The sequence below is a fragment of the Harmonia axyridis genome, chromosome 6 (assembly GCF_914767665.1).
Source record: "Harmonia axyridis chromosome 6, icHarAxyr1.1, whole genome shotgun sequence".
Taxonomy (NCBI): Eukaryota; Metazoa; Arthropoda; class Insecta; order Coleoptera; family Coccinellidae; genus Harmonia; species Harmonia axyridis.
In genome coordinates, this window is record NC_059506.1 from 31,170,360 (window position 1) to 31,196,150 (window position 25,791).

General features: G+C 34.6%; 1 protein-coding gene across 3 annotated transcripts in view; it reads right to left on the bottom strand.

Moving 5' to 3' along the window:
- The window catches only part of LOC123681755 (homeobox protein unc-4), a 174,873-nt gene that overhangs the window by 14,584 nt on the left and 134,498 nt on the right, over positions 1-25,791 (bottom strand). For all 3 annotated transcript variants that reach the window (XM_045620029.1, XM_045620027.1, XM_045620028.1), the window contains exon 2: positions 1,294-1,478. In XM_045620029.1, coding sequence (XP_045475985.1) covers positions 1,294-1,478 — 185 coding nt within the window. The remainder of the gene's footprint in view (positions 1-1,293; positions 1,479-25,791) is intronic.

The following is a 25,791-nucleotide window of genomic DNA, read 5'->3' on the forward strand; positions in this document are numbered from 1 at the left end:
ATACACTCCCCAACATGTCTCGGCATTGATGCATTAAGATGGTCTATTTCTTCTTGAGAGATACTATCTCAAGCTTTCTCTACTTCATGTCTCAGAGCCGCCAAAGTCCGTGAGGGCTGGGGTAAATTTCCAAGCCTTCTACACATGATGTTCCAAAAATGCTCTATGGGCGAAAGATCGGGGGATCTGTGCGGTCATGGCAGAAGATTCACATGGATCGCTTCGAAAAAGTTTAAACTAACTCTGGTAACATGAGGTCAGCCATTATCTTACTGAAATAAGTTACCTCGAATAGAGACTAAAGGTGGCCTTCTTGCATGTGCAATAGCACCCCATACCATAACGCGTATTGTCCGGTGTACATGATGCTCAACATAAAACTGAGGTTCACGTCTTTCTCCCCGATGTCGTCTTACCCTTCTTCAGCCATCATGTGCACCCAAGGATTATCGAGATTCATCAGAAAGGACGACTTGATGCCATTCCACATTCCAATGTTGACGTTCTCTGCACCGCTCTAATCATGTTGGGCAATGCTCAACCGTCAGAGGTAACACAAGATGGGGTCGATAATGCTGTAGTCCAAAAGACCTTATTCGGCGATGAACCGTTCGGACAGTTACAGGATGGCCTTGTTCTCCTAACCACTCACCAGCCAAATATCGAGTTGACGCAAATCGGTCTCTTATGGCAATAAGTCTTAGACGTCGATCTTGAACTTCATTTGTGCCCCTTCGACGTCAGGTGCCTACTCTTCTTCAATTTAAGGCATTATCAAACGAAGCTTGACAACATCTCATAACAGTAGTTGGATTTCTGTTCGTACGGTTAGCGATTTCTCTAAATGACAACCCCGCCTCCCGGAGACCAATAATTCGACCTCTTTCAAATTCACTTATCTGGCGATAAATTTCGCGTACACGTGCTCTAGGCATTTTAACCACTACTCAACATCGACTTTGGATCTCCTCGAACAGCTGTTTTTTTGTAAAATTCAAAACACTTGAAAAAACGACAACAATATTTGTGTAACAAAAACTGTTTACAAGAAAAAACCTTCACGATTATTTTCTCCAAATTCAATCATTTACTCCTTGCTATGCTATCTCTGTTTCACCAAAAACATTAAATTAAAAACTTAACAGCTCCTTCTGGGTGTTGCAATTAGAATTGACCTATAAACGAACGGCGCTTAAAATCCGGTGACCAAATAGTCCTTCGAGCTGGATAATCAAAAATAAGGTATTCCCAATAAATTTGATCTTTACAGTAGTACTTTTTTTGTCAACTTACCGCTACTCTACTCTCTTTCAGATCCAGTCTCATGGCTAGAGCTTCTCTCATGAAGACGTCGGGGTAATGACTAGCCAGGAATGCTCTTTCGAGCTCCTCCAATTGCCAACTGTTGAAGTTGGTCCGACTTCTTCTTCTTTTCGACGCTGCACTCTCTGAATCCTGTTCTCCTCCTTCAGAACCTCCTGGAATGAAGGAAAAATCCGCCTTAGAACTTGAATTAACAGACTTTATTACTATAAAAATTAAAATCGCCACTCTTGCTGAATTTAAGCCTTATAGGTATAACTCAGAAACGAAAGCAAATCGAAAAATTTCATGGAAACTTTGTCGAATAGTTCAAATTTTATCGATCCAAAAAAAAATTATAAAAAAACATTCCAACTTCAAATGAAAACCGATTGGACCGGAAGTATTTCTGAGAATTTTTCCATCACGTAACCGCTTCGTGATTTTCTACGAGGAACTGAAAGATACCATCATTATATCGACCACCTATCTTTACAACTTTCTCGCAACTCTTTTCTATATTCCAGGAAAACGATGTAAGAATAGATTGATGATTATATGGTACATTCAATGAAGTTATTGAGATCAAATAAAAGAGTCCTTGATCGAATCCGCAGTCATGAATATTTGGCCTATGGGGATTTGATAAACGCTGTTGATTAACTTTATAGGTGTAGGCGGTTATTAAAATGGTTTCTTGATCGGTTTTCAGAGTTGCAATTTTGCTTTAGATAATTTAACCGATAGTGTATCAGGTATGTCATTAAAGTATTAGGAATTGATTATTTGAAAAGCCCCTTTGAAGAGATTTTCGGATTTTTTTCCCGCTAAGTTGGTAGAACTATCCCATACACATGATGTTCCTGAATTGGAGGTATAAAGCAGAGATTTCTGGGAGAACTACTATGAACAAACACTTTGTTTTTGGAATAGAGGGTGTTCCTTTTAGTCCTACTTTTTTGTGATGATTATACCAGTTTATCGAATCTTTATTGATCTTCGCTACAGAGAGGGTAAATAACACCAAAACTTATAGTCAATTCATTCATCACAGCATACCAACTGGATCTTTATAATAATTTGAATTTTCTTGAAGAGAACAGGAGAATTGTTAATACCAAAGAAGAACCAAAAGTACTTAGATCTGTAGTGAAGTTTCTCATTAAATTTTTCTGAACTACCAGTGGTCCACCAACAAAAAATCTTGGAAACCAACTTGAAATATATAATTTGGACCAAGTGGTTTCTCTACACCACACTCACATAGAGGGCTTTCAATAGAATGCCATTGGAAGAGCATACTATTGCAACGACCATGACTAGTCCTAAGTCGATTCAAAATACACCAAATTTTCCTAGGACGATTGAAACCTAAAACTTTCTCTGAAGGATCAATGATTAGTCCTTTGTTGAAGACATTACAAGAACTCCATTCCGAACGCCAAATTTCCTTGTCACTTTCATTAGGTTGGCGTGACTTCAATTTGGCAGTTCTAGTATCTGGGAGGTAAGATACAATTGGAAATAAGTTCGGGTAGAAATGAAATTTTTCCCAACATTTCTTGACTGAGACCTGTCTACGAATATGAGGCGGAAGTATATGTGATAGCAATGGTAGTCAATGAAAAGGTGTAGATCTAATAGTTCCACTGATAATTCTTATAGAAACGTTAAGCTGTGCATAAATTTTATGAACATCAGCACCATTGAACGAAACAGAACAACAGTATTCGGCAGCAGAAGATACCAAGGCCAAATCTGCTGTATAAAGAGTACTGGCATAAGGGATTCACGGCTTGGCTTGATTTTCAAGCTCCTTGGCTTGAGCTTGACTTGATTCCAAATCAAGCTCAAGTAAAGTAGTAGTTTTTCAATTTCAAGTCAAGTATTTATTTATCAAGAACTTGAATCATATCAAGAGACTATATTTTTCAGGAGTTATATTGAGTAGTATCACATCAATAAAAAAATGATGAAATGAGAAGGAACCTTGCAAAACACACTGTTATAGTTTAAACTTATTGTATGAAAGAAACGAAAATATCAACTTTTTTGGAATAGAAACACAAATTGAATCACTATAAATAATAACAAGATAAAAAATGATAAAAAAATATCGTTTCTTAATACTGAGAAACCTCCAGGCTTTGTTTGATTTCATAATTTTTTATCCAGGATCTAAGACACATGAGGCATCTTATATATTTGTCGCCTAACCTATTGCGTGTTTCTGTAACTATAAGAGCAGCTCTGGAAAATTGTCTTTCAACAGGAGCTGAAAATGCTGACGTTGATCAAAGATCCTTGGCCATTTTAGCCATGTTTGGAAATATATTTCAGAAACTACCAAAATCTACCAACAGATTTCATAGAAATTTAAGAAAACCACTAATAAAGTCACACTGGCGAATGCTTCAGTCTCTCGGCGTTCGAGGACCCTTATTTAGTCTAAGCGCGCACGAGATTGCAGAAATATATGCCGTGCGACGCGTGCATATCAAGCTCAAATAACATCAAGTAGCTTGATCTCAAGTCAAGCAATAAATATCTAAAATCAAGTCCAGTCAAGCTCAAGTATGTAATTTTTCACGATCTTGATTTTCAAGTCAAGTAGTTGGTTCAAATGTCAAGCTACTTGAATTGATGAAACCTTAGCTGGCATAAGCACCCCATGAAGAACCAGCTAATTCTTGGACAATATTATTCCCTGACTTCATTCCATACCCGATACTCACCAACTTAGTTCCGATACCGACCGCCAGGTGGCGATAGTAGCTATGCCGGGTATCCAAGCGAATAAATCACGTCCAACAATTGAAACCGATTCGGCCCTATTCTGGACTGGAATTATAAACGACCGAATAAGCAGTAAACATTGATTGCAGCCAATAATGGAATATTGTTTCAGGGGCCGCCAAACTGAATTCCGGGCAGTAATTTAATTTGGTCCACGTCGATTGGAGACTGCGGGAGAAGAGCGGATTTTCCGCCGTTACCATGGTGAGCGCGCAAAATTGGGAAAATGGTGGTTTTAGGCTGATCTCAGTCTCAGTTATGGGGGGAGAAGTTATGGCGTTGTTTTTCAAGTGGGAGTTGGTTAGACGGGAGATGTAAAATTTTTTTTATGGTTTTAGTTAATCAGTTTATTACGCGGATTTGACGAAACAAGGGTTGGTGTAGAGGAAAGTTGAAATTCGATGTCTAATGATGGGATACTCAGGGGTAGAACAGTTACAGTAAAATTACATAGTACATTTTTATTGAAATTAACTTTTTTTATATTATACTAACTGGTCGCCCTGGCTTCGCACGTTCTATCAGGCAACCCAAAATACATCCTTCAAAGTGTCAAATTTTACTTTATGATTGTTCGTTCGGTCGGAGAAAAAGGAAAGCTTTTTTTTCTTTTCCGTACGATTTTTGCCGATGAATTTTGTTGTTTAAACCTCCTCATGACAGTAATGAGTGCAACAAAAAAATATTATCCAATTTGGTGCAGTTGATTGAACGTGATGTCCCGAGTGATGTCCTTACATAATATCTAGGGATTCACGGCTTGGCTTGATTTTCAAGCTACTTGGCTTGTTAAGTAGAAGTTTTTCAATCTCAAGCTTTTGGATTTTTAGCAGTTTCATTGTGTAGTGTCACATCAATAAAAAAATAATGAAATGAGAAGAAACCTTTCAAAAAACACTTGTTAAATTTGTTAAACTCAATGTATAAAAGAACCGAAAATATCAACTTTTCTGAATAGAAACATAAATTAAATCATGACAAAATGAAAAATAATTAAAAATTAAGTTTCTTGAAATTGAGAAACCTCTAGGCTTTGTTTGATTTAATAATTTTCCATCCAAGATCTAAGACACATGAGGCAACTTATAGATTTGTCGCCTTACCTATTGCGGGTTTTTGTAACTGTAAGAGAAGCTCTGGAAAATTGTGTTTCAACAGAAGCTGAAGATGCTGGTGTTGATAAAAAATCCTTAGCCATTTTGGCCAAGTTTGGGAAGATATTTCTGAAACTACCAAAATCTACCAATATATTTCATAGAAATGTGAGAAAACTACCAATAAAGTCACACTGGCGAATGCTTCAGTTTTTCGGCGCACGAGGAATCCCCTTATTTAGTCTATGCGCGCACGAGATTGCAGAAATATATGCCGTGCGACGCGTGCATATCAAGCTCAAGAAATATCAAGTGGCTTGATATCAAGTCAAGCAATAAATATCTAAAATCAGGTCAAGTTTAAGTACGTAATTTGTAAGCAGTCAAGTAGTTGGTTAAAATGTCAAGCTTGTTGGCTTGATGAATCCCTACAAACAAGGAAAATATTAACCTTCGTTACTGAAATAATTCAAACAGAAAATAAAAACTGTTAATTAAAATTAAAACGTTTGATAGTACCCTATCGATAGAGGAGACAAACGCTTTAAAATTTCAAGAAAGATGTGATCAATTCAACTCACATTTAACTTGAAAATATAGTGTAGTATAGTGTCTAGTATTTCGATTTCGACGAAAAAGAAATTGAATAGACAAAGAGTCTAGGTATCACTGACAACACACAACAAAGCAGTAGCGATGCAACACAAACTAACCGACTATTTATTTATGTATTTGTGTACAACAGCACGTAATCTCTGCTTTAAGCGTCCGGAACTAATAAACGAATTTAATCAAACCATTTGATTATCTATCGCTTTGTTCATTGTACCTCGTTATAAAATCGGCCTATTGAAATGAACTGTTCAATTTATAATCCTGTGATGTCACCGGGGATCATCAATCAGGTATAACTTTGACAACTGACAAGACTAATGTCACTATGAAGTCCGGTGAATTTCGTGGACTGTATTATTAACGCTTCACTTATTGAAAAACCCATTAGATTTCCATAAATGATTGCCATGAAGTTGAAGATTGATATGGGATGAATATTTTATTAGATACATTTAAAATCCATGCTAGGGATTCAAGTCAAGCTCAAGCCAAGTAGGCTGAAGATGCTGGTATTGATGAGAAATCCTTGGCCAATTTTGAGAAGATATTTCTGAAATTTCCAAAATCTACCAATAGATTTCATGGAAATGTGAGAAGACCACCAATGAAGTCAAAATGGCGAATGCTTCAGTCTCTCGGTGCTTGAAAAATTCCCTCATTCAGTCTAAACGCACACAAGATTGCAGAAATATATGCCGTTCGACGCATGCATAACAAGCTCAAGTAATATCAAGTAGCTTGATATCAAGTCAAGCAATAAATTTCTAAAATTAAGTCAAGTCAAGCTCAAGTATGTAATTTTCCACGAGTTCGCTTTTCAAGTCAAGTAGTTGATTCAAATGTCAAGCTACTTGGCTTGATGAATCCCTACTGATAGTCATCATGCGAATTTTGTGTATTATGTTATTATCGTTTCAATTATAGAACCGATTCGATTTCTATAAATGATTACGATGTAGTGGAATGATATGGTAGGAATATTCCATTATAGACATGCAAAATCGTTTCTATAAATGTTAGGTTAGGTCATATTATGAAGGTCTCAGAGAAAATAGATGAAAAACATATGGTCATGTGGGGGAACAATGATTTTTTTTTGGTAGACTTTAAAAAACCCTAATTTAAGAATGATATTGTTTGAATGCAGTTTCCAGAAAAAATAGTTGAGCTAAAAAAATATTTGGACTTCAAATTAGCCGAATTAATTCATATAACGACTTATATTGCTTAAAAATTACAGGTTTCGTTGTTTCCAAATGATAATTTTCTTTCGGAACCATATCCAAAGCTGGTAGCGTCCGTTCAGCTATTGGTTATCGGTAGCTCCACCTAGCGATGAACAAGTCCCATTACAACTGTAATGACTACCCTTATCAATTTGTACAATTATTGTTCAATTGCATGTTATTATGTGCTGAATGGAAATGTTAAATTGTAGGATAGGTCACTTACTGGATGCCAATTCAGTTGAATGCTAGTTATGAATCAGATGTATTATTATTCTTGTGTAACGGAGGGAGTACCTAAGTTGCAATCGATATGGTGCATTTTCATGCACACAGACAACAATGTCCTAAATGGATAAAACAACAGCCGCAGATTCGAGTCAAGGTTTATCATTTTTACCACAACGAAACTGTTTGCCTTAATCTTCAACTCAAGTATACCATTGACTCGGTTTTTACTTGATGGAAATTCATTTTAAATCGGAAATAAAATTACAGATATTATACTTATACTTTAGAATCCTATAAATTACAATTGGTATTGAAAATGTAAAATCTGAAGGGGCTCCTGTGTAGCAAAACATTTATTTGATGTCTTTATAAAGCTACAAAATTCAATAATGTATGAAAATCATATCCGTTACACAATGAATTTTACACTCTAATGTAGAATCAATCGACATATCTTTCATGTAAGGACATGCCAATGGTGATAAAATTGCTGTAATTGAATTATTCGAACAATTATGAACTTCTTCATTTCAAAAATTATTGAAACTTTTATTTTAATTTTGATTGTTTTACCTTAGAGTAATACACATAGATAGAGGGAGTATACGCAACATGGTTAGGTTACGCTGTCGGATTGTGATATATTTTCAAATCCACAGGGTTACATTGCAATGTAACCCTGATGAAGCCGCTTAGACGGTGAAACAATTGTCGTAAATTATTAAGAACTGTGGAAAGTAGTAAGTGTTTACAATTATTTTTTACCAAATCAATATGAAGTAAGGACTGAATCAATTAAATGAATGAAATATATTTAGTTGAGTGATTCCTGATTAAATATGCAAATTTGATTATTTGGAATCCGATATTTCTCCAAATTGTCGAATTTGTAATAAGCAGAATATTCATTATTTTCTGTTTATTCTGTATTCTACCTGCTGAAATCTAAGGTTTAGCAACTTTGGTCTTCTGTTGTCATCGGTTGTTTCAGGTCGTTCAGCGCGCTTGAAGTTTGTTTTCTGAATTTCTGATATATTTAGGTATTTATTTCAATAAATTTTGAGTTCACTATGGGACATAAGAAGTGCGTTCTTTGTGAAGAAACATGCGAATTGAGTGAAATATCGTATCACTGATATGTTTTCATTTCCGCACGCTTCATGTCAAATTTGATAGTTCATGTTGGTGACAAAATTTGCTTACTGATAATGACATATCCTCCCTCTATTTATGTTTGTCACTCTGAGAGTAATACCAATTTTGTCCTATTTGATTCCTTATCATAGTGTTATTCTAATACTCTTTATTATCACCATGATTTGACATTTTCTACTTGAATCAACGAAAAAAAGATTGATATTGTCCTTGAATGAAAACCGATATTGAGAATCCAGATGTCCTTCTCATTCAAACGAAAATTCATTAGTTTAAATTCTATCACGTATATCATTAGCTGAACCAATTCATTTCGAAAATAATACTGCCGTTTCAACACACAAACGAAATCAACAAATGTTGCCGTACCATGTGTGGAAATTGTTTTCGAACGTTCATTATTGAATTTCCCACGGTAAAACGAATTTCTAAATTGGCAATCTAGTGGAAATGATTCATCAGAATAAAATAGATTCATTGTGACTTTTCAGGGTTTGACATTGTTCACGTTGGAATTGGATCGTGTGTGTCAGTGTTGCCAACAGCGTGGCATTGAAAACGATTTAATTAATGCTGCGAGTTTTAGGGGATTTTTTTCTATTTGACGTTTGTTTGGCGAACGAGGTTCAAACAAATATAGGGAAAAAGTATAGAGAGCAATGTTGTTAGAATCGGTTTTAAGAGAAATTTATTTTCTGATTCGGTCATGGGAACACTGTCTCTATATTCACGCGAGATTCTAATGCCGCATCTGATATTTTGTACTTTAAGGAAGACTTAACCGATTAATTTCATTATTAATAATTTATATAATAATATATAATAATTTAATTACTATTTTCTCTGCTTCTTTCCCCTTTCAAATCAAAATCTGCTGAAACAAAACTAGTGCCTGCATTTTAAAGAAAACTTTTTTAGGAAATAAAGAATTTGGCAAGTTTTAAAAATATTTCGTCAAACATAAATAGTGGAATCCAAAAGTTGCAGGCGAATTTATATTGGAACTTTACTATTGTTTTTTCCATATGCCAACTTTCAAATCACACTGATTTTTATTCATAGGGATTCATCAAGCCAAGTAGCTTGACATTTTAACCAATTAATTGACTTGAAAATCAAGCTCGTGAAAAATTACATACTCAAGCTTGACATTACTTGATTTAAGATATTTATTGGCTTGACTTGATATCAAGCTACTAAGTGACTTTATTAGTAGTTTTCTCACATTTCTATGAAATCTATTGGTAGATTTTGGTAGTTTCAGGAATATCTCTCCAAACTTGGCCAAAATGGCCAAGGATTTTTTATCAACTCCATCATCATCAGCTCCTGTTGAAAGACAATTTTCCAGAGCTGCTCTTACATTTACAGAAACCTGCAAAAGATCAGACGACAAATCTATAAGATGCCTCATGTGTCTTAGATCCTGGATGGAAGATTATGAAATCAAACAAAGCCTGGAGGTTTCTCAATATTAAGAAACTTTATTTTTTCATTATTTCTTATTTTGTTATGATTGATAATGATTTAATTTATGTTTCTATTTCGAAAAACTTGATATTTTCGGTTCTTTTATACAATAAGTTTAATAAATAGAAGCAAGATTGCTTCCCATATCATCATTTTTTTAATGATGTGGCACTACACAATAAAACTGCAAAAAATCAAGTGGCTTGATATGATTCAAGTACTTGTTTGATAAATACTTGACTTGAGATTGAAAAACTACTTGACTTGAGCTTGTCTTGAAATCAAGTCAAGCTCAAGCCAAGTAGCTTGAAAATCAAGCCAATCCTTACTATTCAACATCTAATACAGCATTGTTTTGCTTTTTTCATACATATCATGTCCTATTCTAATGAAAATGATCCAGAATTTAAATCAAACTTGCCCAACGTAGAAAAAATTTAAGAAAAATGAAGAAAGGTGAGAAATTTTGAAAAGAACATAAGAACTCGAATATCTCGGAAATTGTTGATTTTCAGTTATAGATAAATATGGCACAATCGACAGCAAATGAGTGATACTAACACCTCCTTCAAGGTTCCCGTCTAATTGGGAAACACCCTGTATAAGTCGTACCTAGATAAATAAATGAGAAATACCTATTTTATTCATTTGATGTTCTATAAACCAATTCCAATATGTAGTTCCGAATGATCTGAAATATCTAGATTATGACGAAACTGAAAAACAATTAGGTCCATACTTTTAAAATTTCGATCATTTCCTCAAAAAAACTACCTGAAGAAAACCGAAATGAACACCCATCAGCAGAAGCTGCTTGTTCTTACGAATTTTTCATTATCTATCGACGCCACTGTGCCTTCGATTACAGCCAATTTAAAATTACACGGTTTGTATCCTCTCTCGTAAATCTGAACTTCTCGAAGACGGAGATAAAGACCAAGAGAGAGAAAGAGAAAGAGAGAGTAAATACACGGAGTGTCCTGTAAGATATTTATACCTTCGGAAATATTAAGTTATTAAGAGAGCTCTCCGTGTATAATCTTGTTCCCAGATAAAGTTATAAACATGTCAGGGCCGAGGTTAGTTATTTCAAATTGCGAGCGATTTCCAGCCCAAATTGGTTTTTAATAACTATTATGTTTCCGAAGGATTAACATTCATAATTTCATATTCGTGGTGTATAATTCAATTTGACACATGGTTTAAGAATCGGTTCTGGGGAGTATATATAGGAAGTTTTCGCGGGGTTAGGTTGGTACGTCGGCTTTCGACGATCGTAGGGTCTTTAGGTTTAAGATGCTTGGCACGACTGGGCTTTAAAAACTCGAGATCGTGCTTCTTCTCTTGATGTCGGTTCCCATCGTGCAGAATGTTCGATGTTGATGAATATTGATTGGTGGTATGGGCTTTTACGAAATATTTAAAGTGAAGGGTTGGCCAAATTATGCCTCAAATTATACTTTTCCTATGCATTTATACGTGAAAGCTGGGAATGAATTGTGCGCTTCCATATTAATATGTTTTAATCCGGACAATAAACACGTTAACTCTCTATCTAGAGACTTGGTATTTTGAGGGTATATTTGAGGCCTGAATAAGCTGGTAATGTTTTTCAATGGGACGTTTTCGCCCAATGGTTTTCACTTTATAGCTATATGAACTTTTATATTTCGAGTAACTCCTAAATTACTGAGTCAATTGAAATGAAACTTTGCAGTTTAAGTGCATTTTGATGTGTTTATTCCACTCCTTCCACTCCTTTAAGATCACATAACTCTACATAAGTATACAGGGTGTTCCTATAAAATTGAAGTAAAAACGAAAATGACCGATAAGTCAGATCATTTAAAAAAAAAGTCCTATAAACACATATCCCCAAAAAAACTTTGTTTTCGAGATACGGGTGTTGAAGTTTAATTTCTTTGAGTTTTTTTCTTATAGCACCTCCCCCTTACAGATTATTCGACTTAAATTTGGCGTGAATTGGTGTGAAAAAAATTTCACACAATCCCCTAGTTATACTCAGGAAAATCAAAATTATCATAAAGATTCAGTTAGTACGCTGTAATGAATGAATTAATTAAGAGTTGGTGATTATCTAGCCCTCTAGCCCAACAAAGCGTTTGCGGGGACCATGTTTATGGGACTTCTTCTGCTCAAAATCAACCTTAAATCTGTAATTTTCGTTTGTATCTCCAATTAAGGAACACCCTGTATATGAAACCTCCTAAAGTGCAATTGACGACATTTTTCTCATTATTACAGCTATAATTTTGTGGAATATTATCAGTTCCATTCGTTGTTCGACACAGAAAACGGAAGCAAAAATAAACTTTTGATGAAACGCATCTAAAACAAACTCCGAATGAACTCAAGTTTAGTTTTATGAAAAACCCAAACAAAAAAGATTTTTCGCTTATATTGCAGCGCCTAATTCACCCACTGACAAACGTACTCGAATATCAGCAATAAAATCTCCCCCATCCCAACAAAACCCGGGGAATCCATAAGAAAATACATAATAAAATTAATAATTCCTCATAGAAAATACAATAAAGACGATAGATCGTCGATAAGATAACCCACAAGCATCAGAACTCGTAAAATTTCATAGTCGACTATTCCGGCAAATTGTAATATGATATATAGATTCAATTCGTTCCAGAAAATAGAATTCGAGAGATAAGTACGTCGCCCACAGAACGAAACTCGACTCTATGGCCACCCGACCGAACGACCATCCGTCAGACCATAGATCGGATGCGTTCCGTCCGGATTTGATTTATTCAATTTTTGGAACGGCCTTAGTCTGCCCGCCGTCAACCAGACGCAGATATACGACCGAGATAAGTCCGCAATTTCTGCTTTCTGGCGCAGACTGAGGCCACTGGGAATACACAAGACAGAAAGATGAAGTTATGAAATTATGACGGCCAGCGTTCGGTCTGTGGATTTGAATTAAAACTTTCCAATTCGTTCTGCCTCGACTCGCGACACATGGAGAGATTTATGGAGGAAAACGTTCAGTGGATGGAAATTAGGTTTTTTTCGCAGAGTGTCTTGGGAGGTTTGGAGTGATATTCAATGACACCGGGAGGAATGGGAGATTCAGTTGAATGCTTGTTAAGGAATTCGTGCAGATAATTACGAAACCTTTATTTTTTATTGAATGATGTTTCCCCGAACAAAATGCTATATAATATTGGCAAAGATACGTCTCGATAGAGTAGATACAGAGATATGATCCCAATAGTTGAATAAATCAAATTGCCAAGCGGTAGTATCAACGAGCAATGAAAGTGACCAAACCGACACATACTATTTCGATAGACAATCAACTAGCATAGACCTAGATATGCATTACGAGCAGCTGATTTAATGATATCTTGTAGCATCTGCAATTATTTTCCTCAATTTAAGTTCCCATCAACTACAGAAGGTCCTATAACATTATTTCTCAAAAAATCAATCCAAACGTTCAATTTTTCAAAATATTACGTTCTTGATAAAACGGTCAAACGTTTATTTTATCGAAACTAATATCTGGTGGCCATTGAGATAAAATGAGGATTTATACATGAACAAAACAATCAACATCTAACGAAATTTCATTCCCCTGGAAAATATCTTAGGTAGTTTTCAATTTGTAGGATTCAAAATTTGTCGAACTATGCGGTTGAGAACGTCAATTTCTTGAGAAATTTGAATGCTGGACCTTTCCATATATAAAAGCACATACATTTGAGTCTTTCTCGACTCTTTCTTCAGAGGAGGGGAGGGTTTCCAAGGTTCTGGAATGTATATATGTATAACCATAACTCCAAACTCATTGACTATTTCGGCCCATTAACAAACTTAGATGATGCATTCATCACCACTCAAATCATAGATTTTCCCTGGTCGATTCTATGGGATTCTTCCTCGATTCAACTCATACATAATTAAGAGGAATTCACGGCTTGGCTTGATTTTCAAGCTACTTGAGCTTGACTTGAAATCAAGTTAAGTAATAGTTTTTCAATCTCAAGTCAAGTCAAGTATTCATTTGTCAAGTACTTGAATCATATCAAGCTACTTAAGTTGAGCCTTGTGTAGTGTCACATCAATAAAAAATGATGAATGAGAAGGAAATTTGCCAATAACACTTGTGTAGTGTCACATCAATAAAAAATGATGAATGAGAAGGAAATTTGCCAATAACACTTTTATTTATTAACCTTATTGTATGAAAGAACCGAAAATATCAACTTTTTGAAATAGAAACATAAATTAAATCACTATAAATCATAACAAAATAAAAAATAATCAAAAAACGAAGTTTCTTAATATTGAGAAACCTCCAGGCTTTGTTTGATTCCATAATTTTCCATCCAGTATCTAAGACACATGAGGCATCTTATAGATTTGTCGGATAACCCATTGCGGATTTTTGTAACTCTGTGAGCAGCTCTGGAAAATTGTCTTTCAACAGAAGCTGAAGATGCTGGTGTTGTTAAAGAATCCTTGGCCATTTTGGCCAAGTTTGGATGGATATTTCTGTGACTACCAGAATCTACCGATAAATTTTATAGAAATGTGAAAAAACTGCTGATAAAGTCAAACTGGCGAATGCTTCAGTCTCTCGGCGCTCGAGAAATCCCCTTATTTAGTCTGAGCACACGCGAGATTGCAGAAATATATGCCGTGCGACGAGTATATATCAATCTCAAGTAATATCAAGTAACTTGATATCAAGTCAAGTCAAGCTCAAGTATGTAATTTTTCACGAGTTTGATTTTCAAGTCAAGTAGTTGGTTGAAATGTCAAGCTACTTGACTTGATGAATCCCTAATAATTAATTACCCTCCACTTCTTTCTTCCCAACTACAAAAGCCCTTTCACCGGCACCACCAGGAACAGGACGAACCCCAACCACCCTTGTGGCCTTCTAACCGACCAGAAACGCACCACGTATGGCGCTATAGATCACCCCGCACCTTCAAGCTAGTACCCACTTACCATAATCGAGCCAGATCGATTCCAAGTGAAAAATGACGGCAGTTAAGCAAAACACATAAAAATTTCGAAGGGGTCAATTTGAGGTACGCGGCATGCGATTAGTCGATATCAATTTGGCCAAGTTCTCGGCTAATAACAGATGACGGGCCGATCTGATCGGGGCATCCTTATTAACTTAACATCTTTATTATCGATCGAACAGTTGGCCGGGCTAATGGCCGCCAGGGGAGGGGGTTATAAGTCTTCGATCGGCAATTGGGAACGATAACGACGTTTTTTATTGATTGTAATACGGTTGGTACGTCGAAAAATGCAGCTTGTTGGGAGTTCTTTGATCGTGTTTGGGTCTGTGGTTCTTGGGGACGGTTTGGTCGTTTGCTACTTTGTTGCTGAGCTCGATTCTTGGTGTTGTTTTGTCTGGGCGAGAGCCAGGTTGGTTGGTTGATTGGATTAGGAATTCTGTGGTAATAGTTTACACACTTTTTTTCTTAAAAATTCGACTTTATGAGTCATCTTTAAGTGTGTTATATGTACTACAAAACATTTACTGTAGGAATATTCGTTTTTGCTTTTGAAATAGGCTTTAACCTAGACACATCACATCTTCTTTAGTGCCTAATTTCTTGGAAATTTCCTGGAACATTGTTTTGAGGTCTGCAAAAAGTCATTAATCCCTGGAGGCTAGATCTGGAAGATTAGCTGGGTGGTCAAGCAGTTGGAAGCGCAATTCCTTCAATTTGACCATTGTTTTCATCGATTTGTAGCTTGACTTGATATTCGAGCTACTTGACTTGGACTTGACTTGAAATCAACTCAAGTTCAAGTCAAGAAGTATTTTTTCTATGTCAGGTCAAGTATCTATTATAAAGTACTTGACGTGACATTGAAAACCTATTACTTGACTTGAACTTGAGTTGATTTCAAGTCAAGCCTAAGTCAAGTAGCTTTAAGATCAAGTCTAGTAGCTTGCATATCAAGTCAAGCCATGAATCGCTATCGATTTATGACAGATAGTGTTGTTTTGGTGAAATAGAATTTTTTTATGCATTTAAGGACTTTTTACTTTAATTTTTCCTGCCAGCTGATGTTTGAGATTTTGGTCGCTTTGGACGGCTTTCGATGACTGTTTTCCACTCAGCTGACGTTCTATTTGATGAATCGATGTTTCATCGACTGTTCATTCCGCTTTAACAGCTCGGAATCGAAGATGTGTTGTTCTTTGGGGGTTCACCCATTCATGCGTCAATTGCGTCCTTGGAGACCACAGAACAGTACTTCTATAGGTATATATGGTTTGATATCTAGACTCCTGACCGCACATCAGGGCTTTACTTGTATTTTTTGATATTCTTTTTGAATTTCCTATGGTTATAATGAAGCTTACAACACAATATTTTGGACGAAGCTTAATATGATTATGCTTTATATACATGTAGAATATCAAACCTATCAGATTCGTTATCATGGAAATATTCTTCTCCAATTTCTTTCGTGTCTTAGCTATCAATAGTTGACCAATGAAACAGATACATCAAGGTTGTTCAGACGGAAAACTCAAACTCGAAAATAGAGCCATCTGTGACGATTCTTGAAAAATTGTTCGCACAAAACTTATGTATTTTTTGCCCTAGAATACAAATCTAAAATGAAAAATAGGGGTTTCCATTTGAAATTCCAAAGTTGACGTATGTACACAAGGGGAAATCAAACCACACAACGCCCAAAAAATGTTTTCTTTTCGTGATTTTTGACTCATTCAACTAAAAAAAAACAACAGGTATAATAAAAAAGTGGAAATAGAATAACTATCATTCCCAGTTCAAAATTTGAAAAAATAACTAACTAGTAATGAAATAACAGACAGATCCAATCGTTGAATGAGCTTTAAAAAAGCATATTTAACTCCAATCACACTTCATCCTTCAAACCCAACAATAAACCTAAAACAAACGATCCTCTCCCTTCAATCCCTACCCTTCCTGATTCAATCACGGATCAGAAATCACCCCTAAACGAAACCGAAACCGCTGTTGCAACAAATAAATAAAAAAAAACAAACAGACCGATACTACAAGTCCCGACGGCAACAGTAATCCCAAGTTACATTTTTATTTCTCGATGATATATGAAAGGTATTAGGGCACTCCACGCTAACCTTCTGATTTGTTCTATACAATAATAATAGAGTTCGGCTTATAAATGGCACCCAGGGGGGTGATACCTCACGAGGGGTAAGTTTCCCCCACTCAATTTACCGCTACATTACGAAGGAGCGGTGGTTAAGGCAGGGTCGTCGTTTGCACCCTTAGACGAACAGATGGAGCGGGATGCTGCAGGAATTTTGGATTCTTAACATTGAGAGTCTCTGGTCTAACATAGTAAAACACGTTTTTTCTGGAAAAATTCGATTTTATTATTCAACATAGTTGCCTTCGAGGGCGATACAGCGATTATAGCGATTTTCCTACTTTTCGATTCAATTTTTGTAGTACGATTTGTTTTTCGCTTCAAAATAGCCTTCAGTTTCAGCGATAACTTCTTCATTGGCGCTAAATTTCTTTCCAGCGAGCATTCTTTTGAGGCCTGAGAACAGGAAAAAGTCGCTGGGGACTAGATCTGGCAAGTACGGTGGATGCAGAAGCAATTCGAAGCCCAATTCATGCAATTTTGCCATTGGTTTCATTGATTTGTGACACGCCGCATTGTCTTGATGAAATAGCACCTTTTTTTTCTTCGAATAGGGCCGTTTTTTAACGATTTCATTCTTTAAACAAAAAAAAAGACAAAGAGCAGTTTTAAGAGAATGCATAGCTTCAATTTCTCCTTCAACGAAATCAACAGCAAAAGCCAAGGAGGAATACATCAATAAAAGATTTGTTTTCATCCTGATATCAAATTAAAAACAATGTAAAGGGCAAACAAATAAACTTCAAATTATGTTCCATTATATGGAGCAATATTGAATTACGGAGTATATAATTATCAAATAACAAGTTTTTCAATTAATAGCAGTCATGTGAAATGTTCATGACTAATTGCGTTTTTTGTCATGGACGAATCCTATTGTGTTTACAAAAATCTGTGCATTATTATTGATTTTACAATCATGCACGTTGTACTCAGGAATGGAATGCCTGTAGCACCAAAGTTCTTTGCAATTTATCACTTTTTAAACGAATTACATTGCACGAATTTGAACGTTTGTTGTAAAAAGCCAGAAAAAAGTTGCAAAGTAACTTGGCGCACTTCTCATCAACGGATAAAGTTGTGCATTATCGATCATCATTATTTTTCACTTTCCAAATAAAACAAAGTGCAAAAGTTGTAAAATAGATTGGTGCAAAAGGTATTTATTAACGCACATTGCTGTACACTTTCCAATTTTGACAAAATGAAGAATGAAAGGCAAGAAATTGTAACGTAGTTTGGGGCAAAAGCCGTCACATTTATTAATGCATATACAACAGCATTGTTCTTCTCTTGCAAATTTGACGAAATGTAAAGTGAAAAGTTGTAAAGTAGTTTGGTGCAAGAGATCGTTGCATTTATCAACGCATAGTGTTGTGCATTATTCTTCCCTAGAAAATTTGAAGAAATGTGGAGTGAAAAGTAGAAAGTTGTGAAGTAGTTTGGCGTTAAATCCATCGCATTTATCAAAGCATAGTTTTATGCAACGATTTTTCAAAATGTAAAGTGGAAAATTGTAAAGTATTTCAGTTTAAAAGTCCATAGCATTTATCAGCGTTTATATAATTGTGGAACAGCATTATTCTTCACTTGCAAATATGACAAAATGTAAAGTGAAAAGTTGCAAAGTAATATGTTTCAAAGAGTAGAAGCATTTATTAACGCATATGGTATTGTGCAACACCATTATGTTTCACATTCCAAATTTCACCAAATGTAAAGTGAAAAATTGTAAAGTACTTTGGTGGGAAACGTAGAAGCATTCATCAACGCATATTATTGAGCGACAATATTTATTTTCCACTCTCCAATTTTTGCAAAATGAAGAGTGAAATTTCAGGCGTTTAAAGTAGTGTTGTGCAACAGCATCATTCAGTGGCATTTTGGGTTAAAGGGCTATAGCATTTATCAAGGCTTATATTATTGTGGAACACTTTTCACTTTCCAATATTCGAACAAATGCAGAGGGCAAAGTAAGAAATTCTCTGAAGCAGTTTGATGCAAAAGGCCTTAAAATTTATCAAAGCATATTATTGTGCAACAATATTATTTTTGACTTTCCAAATCTCAAAAAATGTAAAGTAAAAAAAAATTGTAAAGTCTTTTTTGGTGGTGGGAAACGTAGCAGCATTCATAAACGCATATTGTAGTGCAACAGCATTACTTTTCATTTCCCAAATTTTATAAAATGTAAAGTGAAAAAAAATTGTAAAGTCGTTTGGAAAAGATAACACTCCTCTAGCTAAGACTGCTAGATCTGTTATGAGATGCTACCTCACATCAAACCAGTATTTTTCCACAACCCCCCACAGTCTGTCATATAAAAGCAATCATAATACATCCGACTTAATCCCTACATAATAAACTGGAGCGTTGTTACCTCTTGATTCTCACTCCTGGCGAATCCACCCCCCAATAAATAAAATTACGGGGCGACAGCCAGAACGAATAGGGTATTTACCGCCAAAAATAGGCTTAATTTCTATTCCTGCTGTGTACCGAGCACGTTTCCCGCTTTAGCGAGACTAAAGCCCCGCGACATTAAGTTGCGGTGATAAGATTGCCACCATAACAATTCTGCACAAACACCCCTAAAACCTGGAACAACCCCTGACGCCCGCTTGCTTCGTTGGAACGGGCGCCAAGGCGAGGGTTGTGGCGCAAAGTTCAGTGACGGCTGGAATGTTTTTGGAGGGGTTCCTTGAGGAAGGATTAATCTGGGTTTGAGCACAAGGAAATTGTAAGAAAAATGTAAGATTGTATTAAGGGCTGTTTCTTGTTTTCCTGATGATTTGAGACGAAGAAGTAGAGATTCAAGGCTTGACTAGATATTCAAGTTACTTGACTTGGCTGGGCTTGAAATCAAGTCAAATAGTACTTTGTCAATATCATCGAGTAGGCTTGAAAAATCAAGTACAATTTCAGCAGTTTAATTGTGTATTGTGCACAAAATGCGATTGAAAGAGGAGCTGATTGTCAAGAAAATGTTTATTAATGAGAAAACCCTATTCAGAATTGTTTTTCTCAAAAAAAATATATCGTTGTCTGCCCTGGAGTGACTAGCGATTCACGGCTTGACTTGATATTCAAGCTACTTGCCTTATCTTGAGTTGAAATCAAGTCAAATAGTAGCTTTTCAGTGTCAAGTAGGGATTCATCCATTCAACATTTAAACCAAATACTTGACTTGAAAATCAAGCTCGTGAAAATTACATACTTGAGCTTGACTATACTTGATTTTAGATATTTATTGCTTGACTTGATATCAAGTTACTTGATATTACTTGTGCTTGATATGCACACGTCGCACGGCATATATTTCTGCAATCTCGTGCGCGCTTAGACTAAATAAGGGGATTCCTTGAGCGCCAAGAGACTGAAGCATTCGCCAGTGTGACTTAATAGTAGTTTTTTCACATTTCTATGAAATCTGGTAGATTTTGGTAGTTTCGGAAATATCTTTCCAAACTTGGGCCAAAATGGCCAGGAATTTTTTATCAACGCCAGCATCTTCAGCACCTGTTGAAAGACAATTTTCCAGAGCTTCTCTTACAGTAACAAAAACCCGCAATAGGTTAGGCGACGAATCTATAAGATGCCTCATGTGTCATAGATCTTGGTTGGAAAATGATGAAATCAAACAAAGCCTGGAGGTTTCTCAATGTTAAGAAACTTTGGTTTTTTATATTATTTTATATATTCAATTTATGTTTCTATTTCAAATAAGTTTATATTTTCGGTTCTTTTAAAACATAAGTTTGATAAATGAAAGTTTTTTTTGGAAGGTTTCTTTTCATTTCATCTTTTTCTTTATTGATGTGACACTACACAATAAAACTGCTAAAAATCAAGTTGTTTGACATGATTCAAGTACTTGATAAATAAATACTTGACTTGAGATTGAAAAACTACTACTTGGCGTGAGTTTGACTTGAATAAAGCCTAGCTCAAGCCAAGTAGCTTAAAAATGAAGCCATGATCCAAGACACATGATCTTATAGATTTTTCTCCGAATCTTTTATGTGTTTTTGCAACACTCAGAGCAGCTCTGGAAAATTGTCTTTCAACAAAAGTTTGGAAAAACGTTTTTGTGCCTCTTCCTTCTTTCTAAAATATCTTCAGAACTGTCAGCGCGTGGTTCAGTCAGTCTATTTCATAAAGCCAAGCCATTTCATCTTCTCAATTTAGAGGGGATTTTTGAATAAACTTGGGATATCGATGTCAAACTCACCTTTTGAAGATGATTATTTTGTCTAAGCGCGCAAGAGCTTGCAGAAATATATGCCGTGCGACTCGTGCTTATCAAACTCAAGTAATATTAGGTAGCTTGATATCAAGTAAAATTTCAAAGAACCAGTTCTTGCCACAAAACCGAAAGATGACACTATCAGTAACGAACTCTTTCGAGTTCTTCAATGTGTAACTAGCTGTATGACAATTATCGTCATCCTGCTATAAACACTAGTCCAGAACAATACCTTCCAACTGAGGCACAAGAAACGAGACGAAAGTGAGAATATCTCAATAATATACAGATCTCCAGGCCCCCTTAGCGAACGGCACTGATCCGTCGGCTTTAGAAAAAGACGGTGATGGGAGCCACAAGCCTATGTTTACTCGGAAAATGTTACATTAACAGTAATCCTCGCTTAACACCCGTTAAAAGTTGGGGTTGAAGGGGGTGACTTTCAAACCAGTGTGATGTCATTTGAATCATGAACACTAGCTCGAATCATAAATATACAAAAGGGTGTAGAAAAAGAGGAGAATTGGTAGATTATACTTTTTTCGCTGGATTAACTTCTTCAAGCTCGAAAATCAAGCAAAATGGAAAATTAAAATTTTTAGGCAATTTCGAGAAATAAAATCATTAAATTACATAGGTATATCCGATAGTCACGTGATATTGAACACGAAACAGAGTACCTACGTGATGTAACAGTTTGTGAGGAAAAGGTTACTAGTTTTTCAAAACCCTTGTTGTGATATGACTTTGATAATTGTCAGGAATAAAAAAAGTCATTATGAAGGATAAGTTTGTATGTATATAGTAAAAAAATAGTAGAATCTAACACGAATCATCTCGAAGAAGGAACTGTTTATTCTCATTTAATAGGTGTATAATTTAATATGACATTGAATACATGAAAAACATCAACATGCATACATCGAAATGATTATCACAAAAATTTCTTTTTTAAAATAATTACTTACACGAATGTTTGATTAATATACTGTATAAGACATGAAATTTAGATTTTTTAACACATATCACAATGGAATATTCGAAAAAAAAAAGTTAACATTTATATCGACTATAATAAGCCAGATAGATGAAAACAGTGAAGAAATTATAACCAATTTCTTCGACCCATAGCTCCAAGGTAGGTAAACTTCACAGAAAAGCGCCGGACAAGGAAACAATAGAACGTAAGAATAATTAAACGAATTTTTCCTTGTACAGATTGCGGTCATTCATCATGTTCACTTATTAATAACCGAATTTTTATGTTTATGTCGATAGCGTCCAATTTATCAATCGACACTTCAACAAATTGAGACTGTAATTAATTAACATGTATATGGACAGTGTTAGTCTTGATCCTCAATCCTTGTTATCATCATATTGCCAGAATAAATTTTATTAATTATCAATTAGTCAGTGCTGTTGATATGAATTGAATTATCTCTCTAATTTTAGACTAATTTTGGGAACATCCACCGATAACAGACGAGTTAGCAAGAGAATTTAAAAACACGAGAATAATCGACAATGTCGTAAGTATTAATTCACTTATTCTATGAATTGTAATTTTGTCAATTTCAATTTAATCCTTTTCAAATTCAATCAAATGTAATGTTATTGTTTATAATTTTTTCATAAATATAGAAAATTATTGAAACCCAGAGTTTATCCTCCATTAGTTATAAAATTAAACTGATTATTAATAATGAAATGAAATACATTATAAATTAAAAATATTTTATTATTTTTTCGAACTACGTACATAAAATATCTAAAAATACAAAAATGCACTCATTCTATATTAGGTAGATAATTGCAGATAAAGGTGAGAAGTTTGTCGATTTCGATATTTTAATTTAATCTTTTTTAAATTCATTTTACTATTATATTATTGTTAAGAAAAATCTATAATCATGAAAAAATTATTAAAACCCAGAGTTTATCCCTTATTAATTCTGAAATTGAATCGATTATTAATGATAAAATTAAATTGATTGTAAATTGAAAATTTCTTTACTATTTTTTTGAACTGCATAGGCTCTAATGAATAAAATTTCCTTATATAAATTTCGAAACGTATGTCAGACTTTATGAATATTCATTTATTAGTTTTGTTATTGTTTGTTTTCATTGTAGTGCCGGAAATTTAATTTTCTTTTTTAGTTGATAGATAGGTACATTGATTTTTTCTATGAAATGATAATTCGATGCAAATATGAACAACAAATAAATAGATATCTCGAAAAATAATCAGTAGGAAGGTTTATACAGAATTTCTGTGAATTTATTTGGTTTTTAACACTTATTAAATAAATTGATTTATTGATTATCGATAATTAAATAAAATTAATTATTAATTACGATATTTGTTACTATTTTTGTTCAAATACATAGGCTCTGATGATTAAAATTCCCAAAAATACAAAAATTTCGATACGATTGCCAGTCCTTATGATTATTTATTTATTACTTCACTTATTATTGTAGTTTTGTAAATTCAATTTTTTATTTGGTTTAATATTGATTATTTCTATGAAATGATAATTCGATGCAAAAATGTACAATAAATAAGTATATATTATCTTGAAAAATATATTAGTACGAAGGTTTAATACAGAATTTCTGTGAATTTATTATGTTTCTAACACTTATCAAATAAAATGACTTGTTTAAAATTTTATTGCTTCTTATTCTCCCATTAATTTTTTATTTCACATTATGATTTTATTAGTCGGTTAAATCTTCAATCGTTTTTTACATTCAATATCTCAAGATCCACCAACTTTTTAAATACAAAACAAGTATGTGGTTATAAAACGATAAAAAAAGAATCATATAGTTTCATTAATTTTTCCTGTAATGATGTGTGTTGAACCTATTTAATATTAGTAGATTAGTAGGTGCAAACCTGAGATGACCATCGTAGAGCTAATATACAAAGTTTTTCCTAATTTAACGTAGGTAGTAATATGACACGGAAGAAACATACTCACAACAACAAATTACCCCATTTCAAAATTACTGTTCAAACCACCTACTTCCAGAAAACTACGATACCTAACGCCACAATGTTTCATGTATATGAAGCGGAATTTTCATTCGTACAACCATCATTTCAATAAACATATCGCGACCATTCGTAATGACCGCGATTCCAACCAGATTTACTGCCCATTGAATTAATTTCGTCCAGTTCCAAATAAGTCATAAACATATTCGATTTTAATTGGATACGCTGCAGCAGTAGCACTGTACGATTAATGCACTGATTGGTCGGGTGTATACAGGGTGTTTTCAAAAATATTACCGCCGAGATGGAATCTATACACGGTGAAAAATCCTCGAGACGAACGTGAAGATCGATCTCGCGGATTGAAGAACGTGCATTTCTGTGGTATAATGAATAGTCGGTGCCTTGCAATTATGTACAGGTGTTGATCGAAAATTAATGGAGTGTAAGGGGTCTCTATGGAGATGCCAGCAATTAGCGGAATGTTCAGAGAAAATTACCGGTTGTTGGTGTTGGAGGAATGCGGGATTCTAGATTTAATTGCAAAGTTATGAAGAGTTTGAGCAGTAAACGTTTCTTCTGCAGTTATAGCTTAATTAAAACAGTGCTCGGAAGAACAGACCAAAGAAATGTGTAATTATTAGGTTGAGGATTCTCACACCTCTTGGAGATCTGGGTGAGGGAATTTAGTTTTGTTCGGAAATTACGTATAAAAAAAGGTTGTTCTTGAGTTCAGTTTATGTTTTATAATGGGAATGTTGTAATGGTTTTGAAGGAATGTAGAGTTCCACTTTCGATAATAAATTAAGGAAACACTGCTTATTTTACTTTAGGAGATCATCATTTCGTTTATCTGATGGAATAGGCATATTAAATGATTGAAAAAACTTTGAGATGAATATTTTTTCATCTGATTTCCTTATTTTTTTTTATTATTGCTCTTTAAAGTTTGGATCTTATACATACATGGTTAATTTAAAATTACAAAGTATGACTTGAATATTATATAGCATTATACGCGAATTCTAATAGAAATATCCACCAATTTAAAATGATTCTAATGGTATTATTTTTTGGCATTTCTGTTCAGTAGGTTATGCCATTTAATTATGGAATGAAACATGCTTCAAGAATTTTATTAAATTGTTCAATAGGTAGTTTGTCAGAATAAGTGCTCATTTGTTAAAACTGAGAGACATTACTTCGTTAATTCACTCATTAAACATAAACATAAACATAAAAAAACATTAGACCTAAACATAAAAAAACTCAACATAAACCATGTTTATTTCTCTTTAAATGAATAAACATTATTATTATATTCGTCGTTGTCTAAATAAAACTGAGAATGGTACCAGTAATTGGTTCTGGCATCGTGTGAAGAAAATTATTTCCAAATTTATCGAAAATACAATCCTAAATTTTCCTCTGTATTCTCAAATGGGCATTGATTTTGATGAA